Source organism: Macrosteles quadrilineatus, unplaced genomic scaffold, assembly GCF_028750875.1.
Source record: "Macrosteles quadrilineatus isolate MER2022 unplaced genomic scaffold, UCM_ALF_1.0 Scaffold_39__1_contigs__length_1060358, whole genome shotgun sequence".
NCBI lineage: Eukaryota > Metazoa > Arthropoda > Insecta > Hemiptera > Cicadellidae > Macrosteles > Macrosteles quadrilineatus.
The window spans coordinates 416,531-435,758 of NW_026542632.1; the positions used below are offsets into that span (position 1 = coordinate 416,531).

The window sequence follows — 19,228 nt, forward strand, 5'->3', positions numbered from 1 at the left end:
CATTCACGAATATGTAAAAAAATAACACATATGTAATATTTTTATTATATATTATAATATGTAATATAATTACCTCACATGAGATAATAAGGTTATATATTTTTAAATATAGTAAAGGTTTGCGTTCTAAAGACAGAGAAAAAAGAAGCAGTCTAGGCACTTGTGGTTTAACTTTCACTTAAAAATAAAATTCTTTTAAGCTTCAATTGAATGAGTTATTTACATCTGCCCATAATAATAGCAATATTGGATTTGTATAAGACATTTTGAAAAAAAAATTCCCAAACATGTGATTGGAATTTGAATGTAGATCCAAATGTACTTTTGGGAATCAATCCAGCTATGATTCGTAGAAGGAAAATAGTTTTTTTTATTAAAATAAGCATTATTAGCATTAAACAATGTAATAAAAATATAAAGCAATTGGTGGAATTTTAAACGAAAGTAGTTTAAGAGTATTACAGATTTAATTATCGAACCCCCGAAAAAGGTGAATGAGCGCAAACTTGTGATGTTTACATAAATCAGTTTAGTATTTTAATAGATTTTAAGGGGTTTTGACAGGGTCTTCGACCCAAGATGTTTTCGATTTATTGTTAGAAACCGGAAACAAAAGTTTAATAACAAATAATATACGAACGCTTTGAAAAAATTACCGCACTTCTTTTTAATGAGCCAGTAAAAATTGGTTACAAATGAAAAATGAACTGAAAACTAATTTTATGTGGAAAGATTACACCCATCTCCAAAGTGCCACTTCTTTACTCTCTGAACCACGCCACACTATGAAATGCCGAGACAATGTGCATTAGAACATTGCCAATTTGATTACATTACTAGTTAAAGGGACTCACCTGTGGACAATGTTGGCCAGAAGATCGTTGTGTTTCAATCTGTAGTCAATGTCCACCTTCTCATAGTTCACTGTCAGCGAACCAGTCTTTATACACCGCTCCTGGAACGACAGTAATATTGAAACTGATTGTAGTAACACAGAAATTATAATGAAAAAGTGGTGTTTACAAATAACGCGTCAACAGTTCCAATGCTCGGAACGAAAGACTGAAGTCCCGGAAAAGCACAAATGGGATCATGGTCACTGAAACGCCAGGAAAAAGAAGCATTTCCAAAAGTAAAAAGCAGAATATCATCACAACTTCTTACTTTTTTAAACTGCGGACTATGTACAACAAAAAAAGGACCATAGACCAAAATAGTAACTGCGTTGTTGTTGTTTGTTGTTGTTGTTGTTATTTCTATTGTTTATGTAGAGTACCAAACGTTTTAATACAATTCAAATTACATAGGAAAAGTATTCTTGGGACAGCTCTGAAAAACTACTGAATATGACACCCCAAAGTATAAATCCCTTGTAAAAAATAGTTACAGCCAACTAAATGTTTCTGCATTCCACGTGATTTTCAGCGAATTAGGCAAATTATGCAATGAGAAAACGCCAAAAAATTATGTGGATCCTCATTATTTTGTGAATAATACTCTCATACTTTGTATTATCGACCAATGTAAATATTTAGCCTAATTTGACAATGCCTATCTCAATGTATTTGATCAACGGCAATAAAGATTCTGATTCTGATTCTGATTTTGATTAGTGAAAAACTATTGAAAGGTCTTCGTGAAAGAGCAATAACAGTGAAAGCTAAAAGCCTTCTCATCTGGTACGTTTTAGGATAACATCCTGGAAATTACGTTATTGGTAGCTGTTAATGGAAGTCAGAAGATCCATTAATTATCAATATGAAGGGATATAGTAGAAACAGTTTGTTATGTACTTACATACTCCTCGGCGGGGTGAGCCCTGAACTCTCTCGCGAACACGTCGAGGATCTTTTCACCTACCCAGCGGCCTTTGGTGAACGTTGTGAACGTGAAGTAGTATGGGTATACCTTCCGTAGACCTGTAACAGCAGATTGATGGTGAAAATATAATAACTTTGTAAATGAACTGATACTGGACGCAAATACTCAACAGCGATTAAGTTATTTAACCAACAATACTCATACAGTAACTCAATAGCTTATTTATTTAGCCAATTTCACAATAAAGTTGCATTGTCCAAGTAAACTTTACTAAGATTATCTGACAACGAAATTGTTAAATATAAAATTTGAATTCATTGGGACTATCTGTCTCAAAGAATTTCAATTTCAAAATAAACCCAAAGCGAGAAATCCACGGACATTGCAGTAGCCTTTACTCTCGAGAAATTACTTTTAAGTGCCTTTTAAAGCATATCCACTATACAGAATAGCTTAACAAGCTGAAAAAATACGGTGAGGCCATAACCGTTTCGTATAACCGAGTTTCTGGATTATCAATGTAGTATCTGTAAGGTAGGGAAGGTGTTAGTAAATAGTTTTTTTTGTACCTGATGAATCAGTTGGTCCTTCGTAAGTCGGGTTAAAATACCCAAATATGTAAGGTTAATAGAACCTACATTTGAACCTAGGGACATAGCAGGGTTTTGACCTAGGGGGGGGGGGGGTGGTCTTGTCCTAGTATATATCTAACTTAACAATACAATTTTACAGATATTACTAATTCATCGGTTATTTCTTAGCTTAGTGGAAGATTTATTCATAATTTAAATGGGGCTATAGAGTGATGCTTTTCTATGCGTGTAACGGTTATGGCCTCTACCAGATTTGTTCAGCTAGTTGAGCGGTACTGAAAGATGGACATGCTTTAAAAGGCACTTAAAGTAATTTCTCGAGAGTAAATGCTACATTGTCCGTGGAGTTCTCGCTTTGGGTTGAATTTGAAATTGAAATTCTTTGAGACAGATAGTCCCAAAGTGCTTCGGTTTATCGCGAGGATATAATTATTGAATGGCAACGTTTTATCTAGAACGTTGTCCCAATGTCTAATACGACCCGTGATCGATAACAAGACTGAATGTTACGTTCAGAGTGTCATTGTTAGAGAGGTTAAAAGGTTGTCGAGTGCGGCAGACTAAGTGACAAGCCACGCTCGGCTCTCGACCAATCAGAAGCCAGCTCTCGACCTCTCCGCCAATCAGAGCGTAGCTGACTCAGCGCGGCTCTTCATCCTCAACAGCACTCAAGTCTCGGCACCGCAATCTTGCAGATTTCGATGACTTTGCTGCACTAGTGAGGTGCACTTACATTACTGCAGGATCTCTTACAATTTTAGTAGACTGTGAAGTAATTCTCGGTTTACATCTCTACATTTTTAAATTAAGACTTAATGACAACAGTAAGTAAATTTAACAACCTGCCAACTTATTGGAGTTGACAAAACGAAAACTATGTAGTTATGTACAAGAAAAACAAATATATATCTGTTAAAGTTTCGTATGTGTATACTATGATGAATAATATATATTTTTTTATTTTACACTTACCATTCTCGATGTAGTACGAGGTCTCGTTGTAGCGGTCGTCGGTAAAACCTGGCCTCTTGGCCTTCAAGGCTTTCGTCTCCAACTTGGCCTGTAACAAACAATCTCTAATAATATACCATAATGAGCTAAGCCACGTAAAGCTTAGAGAAAACTGCCACAAATATAAATTAAGAAAGACCAACCAAATTTCGATATACAACAACATGCATTGACAAACACTAGTAAAATACCTTCATTTTAAGGTGTGCCTTCCTGATTACTTAACAATATTATTCTAGAAGTTAAATACATTTTTTTTGCCATTGTAATCTTTGGTAGTCAAGATGGTGACCGGTTTCGATACTCAATGTGTCATTGTCAAGGCTTAAGACGTGCTGTCGCTTCAAGGAGGTCGTCACAATGTCTTTAAAACATGGACACGATACACGAACGAACATTGTAACGAATAAATAACACAGTATGCCCATACAAGAACACTTATCACGGTTCAAGGTGTATTTATCAGAAGACAATAACAGTAAAATGCCCCAAATCGTGGGATTCAAAATCTTCGATGCTCTCCCAGAACATAATGATAAAATATCTGAAAACCTTTTCAAAAACATTCGAAGAATATTACATCCAAAGAACTTACTATAAAATAGATGAATTCTTCGGAGCACACTGCTCATTCAAGGATTTAGTCCATAGCCTGGCCTAACCTAGCTTACGGACGGTTGGTCTTCGGTTCATCGCTACTTTTATCTAATTATAAAAGTCAAATCAAACAAATACTACCCAATAAATGTCGCTTTTCTCCTAAATAGTTTCCACCAAACAAATCACTATGTAGATTTGTCTAAAATAAAATGACCAACACGATTTTCAACAAACAATGACCTTCACATAGTTTTAAAAGCTCTACAACTCAAGATCCGCACGTCTGTAAATCTGTCAGTGTCTACTTTCAACAGAGATAATCTCAGTATATCACCCAGCACAATGGGGCTGTTGAGACACTTGGAGGGTTTCACAGCTGAGTAGACGAGCGGAGCAGGTGGGGCACAAACTGACACCATTGTGTCTAGCCAAGAGATCGCTACGTCGTGAAATCTGTTGAAACATCTCCCTGACAGGACAATAGACAACAAGCAGCCCAGACAGAATTAGACCATTTATATAAACTAGTGAGGTTTAACCCTGGAATGACTGAAAGATTTGCTAAAATGCGAGCACATTTTGCATAGTTATTTTGTAAGATGAATAGAATATATTATTTTAGAGAAAGTTATACCATATTGTATATAATTTGTTTCAGTAAGGAACAGAGTGTATTATTATTTTATTTGTAGGGTAATAAAACTTAACCACAACTTATGACCTATTTCTTTAGGTTGTACCAAAGCTTTTCACTCTGTATACATTTTTAAGGGTCATATACAAATACACCATAAATGGTGTATAAATATAGCTCTATACATTTTACAGGAAATCTTATCTACTTTTTGGAAGTAGTAAATAAATAATAATTAGTGTTTGTTATACATTTCCCACAAAAATATGTTTTTATTTTGTTTAGTTTAGTACAATATGTTCTTTAAATATGTTAAACAATAAGTAAATGTCATGCAATACAACAAAGTAACTTTTGAACATTATAAATAGCTGCTAAGCACTATCAACAACAAATATTCTTAAAAAAAAAACCATCACAAAAAACCGAATGGCAGGTCCTGAATTTTGGGCCTTTAAGTCTATAAATTGTATTCGAGTTGTTGAGTAAGTTTAACGCTAAAAGATTTTGATGAGATTCAAATTTTGTAATATATCTATCACATGGGAACAATAAGGTCATGATTTCGTCCTTAACTGTAGGCATCTTAAGGTCTTGATGTAGTGTTATATTGGTGACGTACCAAGGTGCATTAGTTATCTTTCTCAGCATGAAAGTTGAATACGATTTTCTTCTTTTATAAAATAACTCATCAGCTGACCAAGTCAGTAGACAAAGAAAACAATAATTTAATTACGTCAATAAAAAAAAATTCCAATACGGGCATAGAATAAATAAACGTACGAGCAAGATAGCAGGATGGCTAAAATCTTGAACTTTACATCTGTGCTTAATATAAGTCAATCCGTTGGTTATGAGCTTGGATATTATGTAAAATACTAGATCGCTCTCTAAGTGACTGATGGCGCTACAGGAAGGACCCTGTTCGGCTATAAAATTACCGATCGTCAGTGTAGGTTTTGACTACAAGGTTTGTATTTATTTTGTTACTATCAGCTGGCTTTTCAGTGGATGGATTTATCAATACGTAGGTTAACCTCACCTGAAGGCCCTTAGATTTGGGTTTCTATAAAGTTGGATGCACAGAGTTTCAACAGGACATGTTGTTAGGAAATGTATAGCTAGATTATAAACTTTGGTTTAAAATATTAAGCAGTTGTATTACCTTGCGAGGATTAAATAATCCTTAGTTTAAATATAATGTACGATTATTTTAAAGTGTAAGTTAATTATTCCTAAAATCTTTGCAGACTCTCTTGAAAGAACTACAGTATATCAAAAAGAAAACCGACAAACCAAAATTAATTTTGTGAATATATATAATATTATCTATTTCTGTTATTTTTATGCAATTTACCCATTAGACCATTCATTGAGTCTAAAATTTAATTCATTGTATTTGTCATGGTCGATAGCGGCTCAATTAGGCTCAACGCCCTCTCATTGGTCAAGAGGTCTGAAACTCTTCACTGATTGGTTCTCTTGAAACGCTCGGCAAACAATGGCCAATCCAACTGTTTGGAAACCTGTTAGGCCATTAAAATCATTACCACGTTAAGAGTTCTCGTGGTTCTAGTGATTTTAATTGATCATTGTACATACGTAATACATTATCTGTTAAATTTAATTATAATAGTGAAGTCATACTTCCATCTCGACTTGTTTAAATACTTTTTATATCTGGGTCATAGTGGCTTTAGATTCATTAGTACAGAGCTCAATTTATGTGTATATGAATATTTAGGTTATGAGGATTAAAGGAGACGAAAATAACTTATTTTTTAAACCGAGATACATTATGATATCAACCCATTTCAGAATAGTTAGGCGATATAATTATTTTACGTTTTCCCATAGGTATTGGTATTTTGGTGACTAAGAATAGTCAATCAATCGTTCCTCTAAGTTAGTAAGTCAATTGTAACCATGAAAGTATACAGTGTGCAGTATTTTATCAAATTTTAATGAATAATACCTCCGGAAGGAGTTTATTTCAACCAAAAAATGCTGTAGTACACTACTATTACTATTGAAGATTTTAAGTATAACTATACTAAATACCTCCACATGGACGAAATGCCACTAAGGGTTGTAACAAACTGAAATGCATAGATCTAAGAGAATAAGTGGAAATTTGTTCACACTGAAACACCAAAATCAAGAGATATGGCATAATTAATTTCCAACAAGTGATTTATTTTATTTATTTTATTTTATTTTATTTCCAACGGCAGCAGCCAATTTACAAAGATAAACATGATGGTTGAATACAACAAAATAGTTAAGCAAAATTTGATGATAAATATAAGTTAACAAAGATATAACAGGTTATAAATATCCAAAGCGTAACAACAAAAAAAAAATAAGATTAACAAACAACAATAAATACTCTAACATAGCAACAACAGAAAATAAAGATTAACAAACAACAATAAATTAATTACTAGTCTTTCCCAGAAAGAAGAAGAGAGGAGGCCTGCCGACGAACCTGCTGAAGTCCATCGAAAAACAGGTCACACCCAGACGCAACTTGATTTCCCAGGCGAGTAAACCTTGCGAAAGGACTGTTGAAGTCGAAGTTGGTTGAGTGGTATCTTCGACCCAGCAGATCTCGAGATCTTGTGTTTGTAGGCACTCTGAGGTCGATTTCAGCTAGGAGATCTGGACAGTTCATGTGACCATTGACTATCTTCCAGAGAAGAATAACATCAGCCACGTCACGTCGCAGGGCAAGAGGTGACAAGTTCAGATTGCTGGACAGTTCCTCCACAGGCACATCAAGATAGGCAAAACCCAGCCGGACACCAACCAAACGAAGAAAACGCCTTTGTAGAGCCTCCAGTCTCGTCCTATTGCCAACAGTGTAAGGCGACCACACGGGACTTGCATATTCCACTAGCTGTCTCACAAGGGAACAATACAGAGAGCGAAGAGCAGAAGGGTTGTCGATGCCTCTGGAGAATCTTGCTATGAAACCAAGCATCTTGTTTGCTTTGTTACTGATGTGATCTATATGCCCAGAAAATCCCATGTCGCTGGAAAAAATAACGCCTAGGTCTTTTATACACTGGGACCGTGGAATGGATGTACCAGAAATGGAGTATACGTACATGACTGGGGATTTGATGCGGTGATAGGTTATACAAGAGCACTTACTGGGATTTACAGACATGTTATTCCTGACACACCAATCCTCAATTTCAGAAAGGCTATTTCTTTATTGATTGAAACCGCAATATCAAGAAATATACATAAATTTCTTATCAGAAGGCTGAGTAGACCATAAAAATTACTATCAAGGGATAATATGATAAACAAGAGATGTAATAAAGAGAAATCCCACAATCAAAACAAAATATGAATTACCACTATCAAGGAAGATAATATACCAAAAGACCAAGGTTATAAAAGATAAATCTTGCCCTGCGTCTGAGTCCGTCCATGACCCTTTGAACAAGTTCTTCCTCCAACAGGTAAAAAATCTCCGGGCATTCTTACAACGGAGGAACAACTAGATCTATTTTGACTTGTCTAGTCGTTACCAAACGGAAACAGATTCTATTTCAGGTGACAGCGTTCGTCACTGTCACAGGATAAATCTGTTTACTCAGCTTCAGTTGATGGCAGATGGGCCGTGGACCACACATATTCCATTACAAGAGTCGTACAACAAGTGGTGGCTGGTGGCCAGAACACGACAATAGAATATCGCGACCTGGTTGACTCGCTCACCAGTTGGCTCGGGGGGTTTTCTTTGGCAAAAGGGTGATTACTGTTTTTACGTAAACCAAGTTAGTTTTTTTTACTAGAATCCAGCCCGGATTTTTCACATGTCTCCAAGCTAGGTGAATAGGCTGCTTAAAATACATAAGGCTACATTACCCTGATCGCCAAGTGATTCATGTAAGTCCAAAGAATATGATTACACGTTTCGACGTCAAAGTACCATTGCCAGAACATACGAAAACTTAGTCGAGTCTCGGAATGTGAGCAAGTCTGTACTATGTGACGACCGTTTACCACGAATTAGTTAGTAGGCCTACTTTAAATATTTTGGTACCGGTAATGTGTTTTTTACGTGTGTGTCGGAAAAACTGTGACGTGATCATATGGTTTAGACAAGTTTTTGTATGATTTAACAATAACAATTTGACGTCGAAACGCCTAATCCTTTTTTTGGACTTACATGGATCACTTGGTGAGGAGGGTAATGTAACCTTATATTATATCATCAGTGATTCAGAAAAACAACATAAAACATGAAGAGGTTGTGGATTTATCACATCTAATCCGTTGGTGATCGGCGGATTTGAACTGATGGCCTTGGGGACCAAAGTCTTGCGCTTCCCACGTATCCAGGCGTATCCACGTATCACCTAGTTTCAATATAACATTGATATTTTATGTTTTAAAGAGTTAAACTGCTACATAAATTTTATGTCTTTTTTGGCCTTATATTTTATTCTATGAAATGGTTAGGTACTTATTTGTATAACCTGGTCTGATGATGATTGGAGTGTCCAATCGAAATCAATCACCACTTACCATTTCTTATGTATATGTACCGCCTTGTGAGTTAACGCTATAAGCGTAAACAAACGTTTTAAGTGTTATTAGACGTATCTGTTATTAAAACTTTCCGTAAATTTAATAACACGTACAATGCTGATCAAGCTGTTATTTAATTGTATAAGTAACACTACTACACTACTATTTTTACTATTTGAAATTATTTTCATTCTACTACACTTTACTACTGCGATGTCTAACGATTATAAAACAGTTTTGAACTGCATCAAAGCAGTAGGCTATAGTGCACACTGCACAGTATACGTACAGTTGACTAGCAATTCCCCTGGGTACGAGTACCAAGCTTAGGGTCCTTCAGGGACTGAGGCCACTTACGTACAAATACACTGGACTGACGTGCAGCCCTCAGGGTCAGTTCTAAGCAGACAGTGAATACAGATTGTTTAATGGATTAATGGGACTTAGAAACAAAGGTTAAAATACTCTGCAGAATCTGGTAAGAGATAACGCTCGTATGTGGATTGTATTTTAATATTGAATGGCATATTTTTATAAGGAATTCTAACAAAATTTAAATAATTATTTATGGACTAGATTTGGAAAACAAAGAAACATAGGTAAAAGATAGTTAATTGATTTTGGGAAAAGCTAAAATTTCCTGCAGTATCTACCTGGCGAAGAAACGTAAACAACTTATGACATCTTCGAAGGGTGGGTGGTTTGATAACACCTATAGTGATTAAGAATTGAGAGAAACTTAGCCACTATGTGGCAAAAAATATAAGACACCGAAATATTCCCTAGTCAGTACTCATTTAGGGAGAATTTTAAATTCTCAATAGTGAACAATAGTAGTTTGAAATGTTAAATTCTTTCTTAATTAAAGACATCAAAACCATAACAAATTTGAAAAAGATATTACGAGTCTATTTAACGTTTACACTAAAAGAACACTAGCAAACAATCTTTGTAATTTATAATCTTTAGAATTCAAAAGATTAAAAGCAATAATGCTCTACAAAAGCTTAAACTCGTTTAATAGTTATTTCAAGAAACATTTTATGAATTTGTTCTGAAGATTATAATGTCATTAACATTCAGTTTTTTGTTGTCAACATACCACGTAAAAGGTAATGGTTTATGTTTAGTTACATCTTTACATAAATACTGTAATTAAAATTATGTAGTTGGTTCTAAATAACTTTTAAAATGTTACAGAGAATCTGTATAGCTTTGTTATTAACAATAACCGCAGAAAATATATAGTATATCAGTATGATTATGTGGTATGACCAGATGCTTATTCAGGAACTAAGAAAATATACTGACATTTCAAATGTAAAACATCCCTCTAAAGTCTTTGTCAGACAAGAGTTTTTTAAACACACCAAGCTATCGTTCTCACTGCACTTTGAGAACGCGTTCAGATACAGTTTATTCTACAAAGAACTGGGACAAAGACAACTTCATCACCAGAACTGTCGGTATCGACATGCTGTCTTCAACACGAACATGGACCTAGAGAAATGTTCATGACTACACTTACAAAGACATGTGGGTTGTTCGTTTTGCTAGGAATAGCATTAGTGTATTTTGTTTTGTGAAGACAACCCTGATCTGTCCATAAATATAGATATAATTTGTGAGTAAATCGTATAACAATTAAAAACCGTTGAGGTACAAGTACTATGGACAAGCAAGGTGGAGACTGTATGGGTAAGCACTAAAAAGTGAGGCGGACGGCCTACTAAAAACGGATTTACAAATTTTACATGGAAATTTAGAATTCATGTGTGATAAATAAACCAGTTGAGTAAGTAGTGAAAATAACAATTAATACAACAAGGCATAAGACATAAGACTATTACATTATTTGCAATTTCACCAAATTCAAAAGCACAATAAATAGCAGCAAAATAAACTCTGTGCAACAAGAGAATGGCAAGAAAAAAGTTCTAATATAACAGGCAAAGTATTGAGGAAAACCAGGCATACATTTGGAGAACAAAAGGTCTGGCTTATAGGTACACGTCGCAACTAAGCTATCTCGTACGGTAAATCTTATTATAAAAAAGTTCAAATCAATTTAACTAATGAGAAATAACCGTATACTTCACGGGTACCGCAAAGTTCTTGGTTGCTTTGCAATCTTTCGAGACTCAAAAGTGTATATTTTGGTTTTATTCACCAAAATAAAACCAAAATATTTATATTTTTTTTCTTTTTTTCTTGGTCTTTTAGTTATTCGCTGTAGAAATAGGTACGAAAAGATGATACCCCAGTTTAGTGTGGGTTAATTTAAAGACTTGGACGGGTGGCGTCGTCCTGTAATCCAGCTACTAGGAGGTCACGAATTGTGGATATTTATAGGCATGCACTGTGGATGTGGTAGTCCCTGGATGTGGATTAACGTCCGCACGAGTGAGTACTGCGACTATCCGCAGTACTATCCTGATAATTAGACCAATTCGTATATACCAAGGAAAAATGTGGTTCGGATTCCACTATAAACTGTAGGTCCCTTAGTTGCCATTAGTTGTATGGGCTATTAATTAACAGCTGTGTCTAAGGAATGTCGGCCTTAGTCACTAACAAGACTACAAGATCGCGCCACTTATCCTACACTCATCTCAATTCATACTTGGCTTAAAATACCTACTATGTATGGTTGCCATTTCATTGAACAGTATTAACAGTATAATTAAAAAAAAAAAACTGCGTCAAATAAATTACACATACTTCCTCTCATTACCTTTTCAACAATCCTCAATATTATAATGGGACGGAGAACTGACATTTTATGGGTAATTTCAATAAATTTCAATCCTTAATTTTTTACAGTATTGGGAATTCCACAATTTCATTTTGAGTTGAAAGTGCCACAAAATACTAAATTGTAATCAAAACCTTTCGAGAATATTTAGTAAAAATCGGGTTCTCCATTATTTTATGTTGTTCAATGGCACATCCCCCATTTACTATAATAATTTTAAAAAACGCCTAGAGATACCATGGATTTGTCAAATGCCAAACTTCACCAAAATCACACCACAGGCTACACAGGTATAGTCTCCACTCCAACAACCCCAACGATTATACCAACGATCACAAAAGACCAATATCGTTGGATTATACTCAGTTTATTCCCACTTTAACCTCACAATATACAACCTCAAGTGGTACAGCAGGCACAAACAAAGACAAACTCCAGTGTAGTCCACGACGTGCCAACGTTTGGCATTGTTGCAAGATCATTGTATTTATTTAGGACTTCAGATCTTCTATCCGGGACAGCTCGCCTGCTTTACGATGCTTAAGTTCGCTAAAACGACTCTCGACTATTTTGTTACGACTAGTTTAATGTTTTCCTCTGTTGTATTGTGATTTGTTCTGAAACGGTTATGAGTTTACAGAAGTTGTACAGTCTTTGTGAAGTTAGTAACGCCTGATCACTGGGGTATTTATAAGCTTTGATTGTAGTTATGAACAATGGAATAACCAGTATGAATGTGAGACAATTATACTTGTGTCTGCTTGATAAACATACATGTTCATAAATTTAACGAAAGTAGTTCAAATTTATATCCTGTAGATTACAATCTCCACTTTGATGTTGCACACGGACCTTGCATGTTCTCCAAAGACTTTTTCTCTGCTTTAAAATGATTATTAACACATTTAAAGGGCCAGTTTCCTCAAATTATCACTTTTGGAATATATCTTATGTTTTAAAATAACCAAGGAGGTGTGTCTGTAATAAAGAAAGATTTAGTGTTAGTTCAAATAAGACTTCCTTACGATATAAGCTTGGATTTTTCATTCTTGCTAAACTTTAAAATCGGTTAATGTTAAGAGATAAGCATATCAGCCTACCTTCGAACGACTGAATGATTTTCATTCGATATAACAAGTTTACAAACATTTTATTTGTGAAAGGACATAACCTAAAATCCTCAAAAGTTGTCATTTACGTGGATAGTTTTGATACCTCTTCATATAATAAATTACCAAAGTCAATCAAAGAACTGAAAGGTAAAAAATTCAAATTTTTTTGAAAATTTGGCTGATTAATAAATGTCCAGCCAGACTTGAGGATTTAGATAAAAAAAGGTATGGCTAGCCTATTGTGTGAGTAGAACTTTGTAGAGTAGAACGCATGGTTTTGTACTCAAATCTGTATTTTTGCATGGTTTGCTTTGTATGATAAGTGACTGTAACATTGACGATTGCAATGCATTTTTTTCATGTTAAAAGCAAATAAAGACATTTCATTTCATATCCTTTTTGCATTTGAAATAAAAATCATGAACAATTTTGATCGATACGAATTCATCAGGGGTTTAATCAGTTTTAACTAAATTTGAATTGTACACACAAATTGAAAATAATCAAAAACAAAGTTCAAAATACTACAACCAACAAAAACCTGTGCATAATCCATTACTCGTCCACGCATCTAATAATAAACTAAGAAGTTATTTAAAGAAGAATCACACACAGATGCTAAATATATTCGTTGCCCTCTTGTAAGACAAAGGCATTAGTACGGATTGTTGGCAGGGTTGGTCTTTGCAGCAGATTACATGGTCCGGTGACATGGTCCGTAAATTCATACTTTAATATAGAAATGACCTACATAAAACAGAGGATGTGCTGTGCATTACGGTAGGAAAAACATGTCATCTTCTAATGCACCATTATTTAGGAACAAGGGTTGGTAAATTGTGCAATTTATTAGGGTACGAAAATGCGCAAAGCAAAACAATACAGTGCAACCCCCTTTTATCTTTCAAGGATTATGTTTGAGACATTTAATAGATGAATAACAGTACTAGTTATTTACAATTTTTTTTTCTTCTGATTTTAGATGCACACTGTAAAAAGTGATAACCTACCTCAAAGAAGTTCAGATGGTAAAAAAGTAGCCTATTTGAAATCTGACTGTAGTTAAACATTCAAACTGAATGATCAGCTGGTAAATTAAATTGTTAGGGGGTTGTATTATAGTATATTTCGTACCTAGGGCAGAAAACCATTTTGGTCCGCGGTACGAACACTGCTTTTCACTACGCTATACCTTATTACCACTATTCACCACAATAATAATGCACACTTACAGTCAAAACAAGTAAAACTTTAAGGTTATGTGAAGAAATAGTTTGAGGAATCAGCAAAAATGATAATAAATAGGTTTGAGCACAACAAAATTTTTATGACTACTCACTAGGCAGCGGTGACAATAAAACAATTATACTGCAATGCTATGGATACTGATTGTGTATTTAATATGCATTAATGTTGTAAGAAAGTAAGCGGGCAGCTGATTTTCGGCCCTAGGGATGTAAAAACCTGCTCGGTCCCCAAACCGAAACCACGATGACAGCTGGCATGGACAGCAATACGTAGCTTTCGGCCTCCAATAAACGTTTGTGACACGGCTTAAAACATCAAAGTTTGTTGAAAAAGTGTTGACACAAAGAAATTAAGTGTGTTAGCTATTCAGTACTGAGCTTGGGGATCTTACAAAACAGAAAATTAAATATATAACCAGCTGGGTGCAATTATTAAAAGTCTTTTTACCTTTTTCAGGTCCTTGTTGAGTTCAAGATCGTCGGAGGCCTTCCGCTTTTCAGTCCCCGGAGTGACCAGGCCTTCCTTGTCCTGCAACAATAAAATATGTTTAGTCAATTATCAGTAAAAAATTACGTTGCTTCTGAATTGTAGGTTAAACACGAACGTTCCAATAGAAATTGAGGCGCTTGTAGGTTAAATAATTTCTTAAAGGAGGGAAAACTGTCTGGTTTAGACTGTACATCCATAAAACACTTTTTATTTTCACATCTATTTTTTTTTTTAATAAATTAAAATTTTCTTCAAAGAGATTGTGTTTCATACAGTTGAAACATTTATGGAAAAACAAAATAAAAACATTTTTAAGTCAGAGTTATTTAAATAACACTAAAATACAGGTGAAGAACTTTTAAGATTAAAATAAGTCACTCTTAGTAAAAAAATAAACAAAAATCTGGATAGGAAACTCGGGCCAGACAAGTTCCTGGAAGCGTAATCACAGGGGAAACACGAGGTCCTGTGAAGGATAATCCTTCAGATCCTGAAGGATACAGAGATTACTGTCTAATACTTCTACCTATCGTCAGCCTCTTGTCGTCACGTTCAAGCTGTATTACTTATAATAATATTATCATATAAAATAAATCAATAATAAAGTTAAGCATATAGGCCTAAACATATACACGCTACACATGAAATATAAATGTTTGGTATCGCATAGCTTTGATGTAAGGAACTTTATTTACGTTTTATACGTACTTAATTTGTTCCATAACAGATAGTTTTATAAAATTCGTCGTCTTCTGTCGGGCAAGGAAATCATTTTTAAAGACAGCACATTATGTTTATTGAATGTGTTGCCAGTACCATAGATTTTATACTTGGATGGATACCAAATAATTTGTTTTCCAAAAAACATATATGTCTTTAAGTTAAATTAAAAATATAATTTTTGAAATTTAAGAAATTTAACAATTATTTTTTGTACTAAAATGTGTCAAACACATTGTTTTTTCTTCTGTCAGGCTCATATCAATATTTTACTGACTTTTATTGCGCTGTCTAAAAACTTTCACGATAAAGCAGCAAGTCATTTTTATGATGTCATAATTATTTTATAAATCAAAGTATAAGCAATAGCATATAAACTCTAAAAATTTTGAGCCTAAATTGTTTGTTCAGAAAAAGTAGTAAACACATACAATTTTCTCTATTAACTAAATCGTTGCTTTTGTCTAGGATAATGTTAAAAAAGGAAAATTAGGAACTACATAAACTATAATCATTACGGCTTACAAGCTTGTACATGCTTTTTCGATTATCTGTATTTACATTTTAATACAAAATTATTTCAATACTAGTCTTGCAAAAACCAATCATTGACTTGTCAACAAAACTATGCACTGTAGTTCATTCAGTAATGTAAATACGGATACAACTGATTTAAATAAATAAATTGACAAGCCATCTCTCACGTAATAAAATTGTATAAATAACAACACAATCAATGATGTACTAATCAAAATTCCATTTAGGATGGTTCTAATAACATTTTCGTGGGGAGCGAGCTAGCGTAGTGGTTAGAGCGCGGGACTTCAGTCCCTGAGGTCCCGGGTTCGATCCCACCAAGTCACCAATGGATTTTATCTTTGTGATAATGCCGCAACCCCTACGTCTAGCCTGAAGTCATGTGAAAAACCATCCCAGGCTCGTGCCTAGCATCCTAGGACAAAAAAATAATAAAAAATAACATTTTCGTATGCATATGAACGTTTTGTTTCATATCATGGAAAATAATTAGTTCCCAGACGAATAATGTATTAATAGGCTAGGCATATTAGGAATATAAGTGGCAGTTAGCGGAAAGTTTAGGTACAGTCCTAATCATCACTTTTCTTTATGTTTTTTGGGTCGCTGAACACGAATATGAGGTTTGCTGACAGATATTTTTCCCGGAACATTGGTTATTTTGTGAAAAACCTTAAAATTTTGGCACTTTTTTTGGTTTTTTGGGCAAATCTCGGTAAGTATGGGTTTTTGAGAAAATCCTGCTTTGAAAAATTAAAGATGAAAAATTTTACTACAAGTTTTCTATATAATGTTTGTTTCTACGACGAACCGTTTCGCCACTAGATCACACTAAAAAAGGCCAGAAGTACAAAAAATTAAAAACATTGCTAAATGCTGCCGTTTTACATTAGGTTTCCATGGAAACAACCCATGTTACGATAATTTTAACTATTTATTCATGATAACAAACTGGAACACACTTAAAAATACCCCCGCCACAGCAAACCTGCAGACTAAGCGAATTTCCATTTCCCCGATTGGATTTACACTAAAATGTCTCCTTAGAAATATCACATTTGTTCCCTATTTAAATAAAAGTTTAACGAGTACTTAGGTTTGCTGCAACAGGGAGGGTAAAAAGGTGTTTTTTGTAAAATGTAATAATTTGGTATGAAATGAATGCATTTCCCAAATTTGATAAGAATAACATGGGCATTTTAAATTTAAAGATTTTTGGAATTTTCTCAGTAACCATTAGGCGCATAACAACGCTTTAATATACTAAATTATTTGTTTTTTAAGCTCTACAAAATGGTATGGAAAGAAATCGCTAAATTTTAAGTTTATAGGGTCAAAAATAGGAAAAACCAATTTTTACTCCATAAAACCCCCATCTCTGTTCTCTGTTCCCATAGTCGATCATGCTGGGTCGCGAACTCGTTCGAATAGACGTAGGTTTACACGTTTGTCCCAATTTTAATCAAAATCGGATGATTTTTGTCGAGTTCTCGCCCTAACGGACACATGATTGAATTTTCTCTAGGGGCCTCAAAACGAAAAAGTAAATCGGTCCCGGGTCCAGGTCTTACCATGAGTAATACGGTAATAGCTTATTCCCTATAGGGGAAATTCACTTATAAACTAACTAGTGTGTCTTCTGACCACAATGTGTTGGGGTATACGGGTAAGAATTCTCAACTTTCATCGCGTTATTCACTATGGCAAGTGGCTGGACACGGTCTACTCGTCTGAATTTGACGATACCAAAGTTAAAAGTTATCTACAACTCTTTTAATGTATTTCATCCTTTTTTCTCAATCACTATATCAGTCAACCCGGTGGCCAGCAACATCCCTGTGCTGAGAAAATAAATGGGGGTTTTGTGGGAACGGGAAATGTTCCAGCAGTCAGTCATACATCTTGGCATAGATTTTTCAAGTGTGTTTCAGTTCATTATCATGAATAAATAGTTCTAATTATCGTAACATGGATAGTTTCCATGGAAACCCAATGTAAAACCTTTGTAAAACGGTTAGGGTTTATTTTCATTTTTGGTTTTGCCCAGCATGATTGGACTATGGGAACAGGGATTTATGGGGTAAAAATTGGTTTTCCCTATTTTTGACCCTATAAACTTAAAATTTAGCGATTTCTTTCCATACCATTTTGTAGAGCTTAAAAAAATAAACAATTTAGTATATTAAAGCGTTGTTATGCGCCTAATAGTTACGGAGAAAATTCCAAAAATCTGTAAATTTAAAATGATCATTTTATTCTTATGGAAACTAAGTAAACTGTTGTAGTTTGCTTGTTTATGAACATATTTTGATCAGATTTGGAAAATGCATTCATTTCATACCAAATTATTACATTTTACAAAAAACACCTTTTTACCCTCCCCGTTGCAGCATACCTAGGTACTCGTTAAACTTTTATTTAAATAGGGAATAAATGTGATATTTCTAAGGAGACATTTTAGTGTAAATCCAATCAGGGAAATGGAAATTCGCTTAGTCTGCAGGTTTGCTGTGGCGGGGGTATTTTTAAGTGTGTTTCAGTTTGTTATCATGAATAAATAGTTAAAATTATCGTAACATGGGTTGTTTCCATGGAAACCTAATGTAAAACGGCAGCATTTAGCAATGTTTTTTATTTTTTGTACTTCTGGCCTTTTTTAGTGTGCTCTAGTGGCGAAACGGTTCGTCGTAGAAACAAACATTATATAGGAAACTTGTAGTAAATTTTTTCATCTTTAATTTTACATAGCAGGATTTTCTCAAAAACCCATACATACCGAGATTTGCCCAAAAAACCAAAAAAAGTGCCCAAATTTTAAGGGTTTTCACAAAATAACCAATGTTCCGGGCAAAATATCTGTCAGCAAACCTCATATTCGTGTTCAGCGACCCAAAAAACATAAAGATAAGTGATGATTAGGACTGTACCTAAACTTTCTGCTAACTTTCCTAATATGCCTAGACTATAAGTATTCTTAAGAGTATTTTTTATGAAGCACAATCAATGTCATATTAGGTAGGAAGTTCAATCATAATTGCCAGCAAAGCTCTTGGCATCGAATCTGAACACAATTAAGAACTTAAATTTAAAAAAACTGAGGCTAATAGGTAAAACATAATCTTCAAAAAAAGAAATGGGCAAATATAATACTGTACTGGTA

The 19,228-nt window shown here is 34.4% G+C and overlaps 1 protein-coding gene across 3 annotated transcripts in view; it reads right to left on the reverse strand.

Moving 5' to 3' along the window:
- The window catches only part of LOC129005860 (pseudouridylate synthase RPUSD2-like), a 545,856-nt gene that overhangs the window by 14,303 nt on the left and 512,325 nt on the right, over positions 1-19,228 (reverse strand). For all 3 annotated transcript variants that reach the window (XM_054434885.1, XM_054434884.1, XM_054434886.1), the window contains 4 exons: positions 14,770-14,850; positions 3,387-3,474; positions 1,798-1,919; positions 855-955 (listed from right to left, as the gene is read on the reverse strand). In XM_054434885.1, the coding sequence (XP_054290860.1) occupies positions 855-955; positions 1,798-1,919; positions 3,387-3,474; positions 14,770-14,850 (392 nt within the window). The remainder of the gene's footprint in view (positions 1-854; positions 956-1,797; positions 1,920-3,386; positions 3,475-14,769; positions 14,851-19,228) is intronic.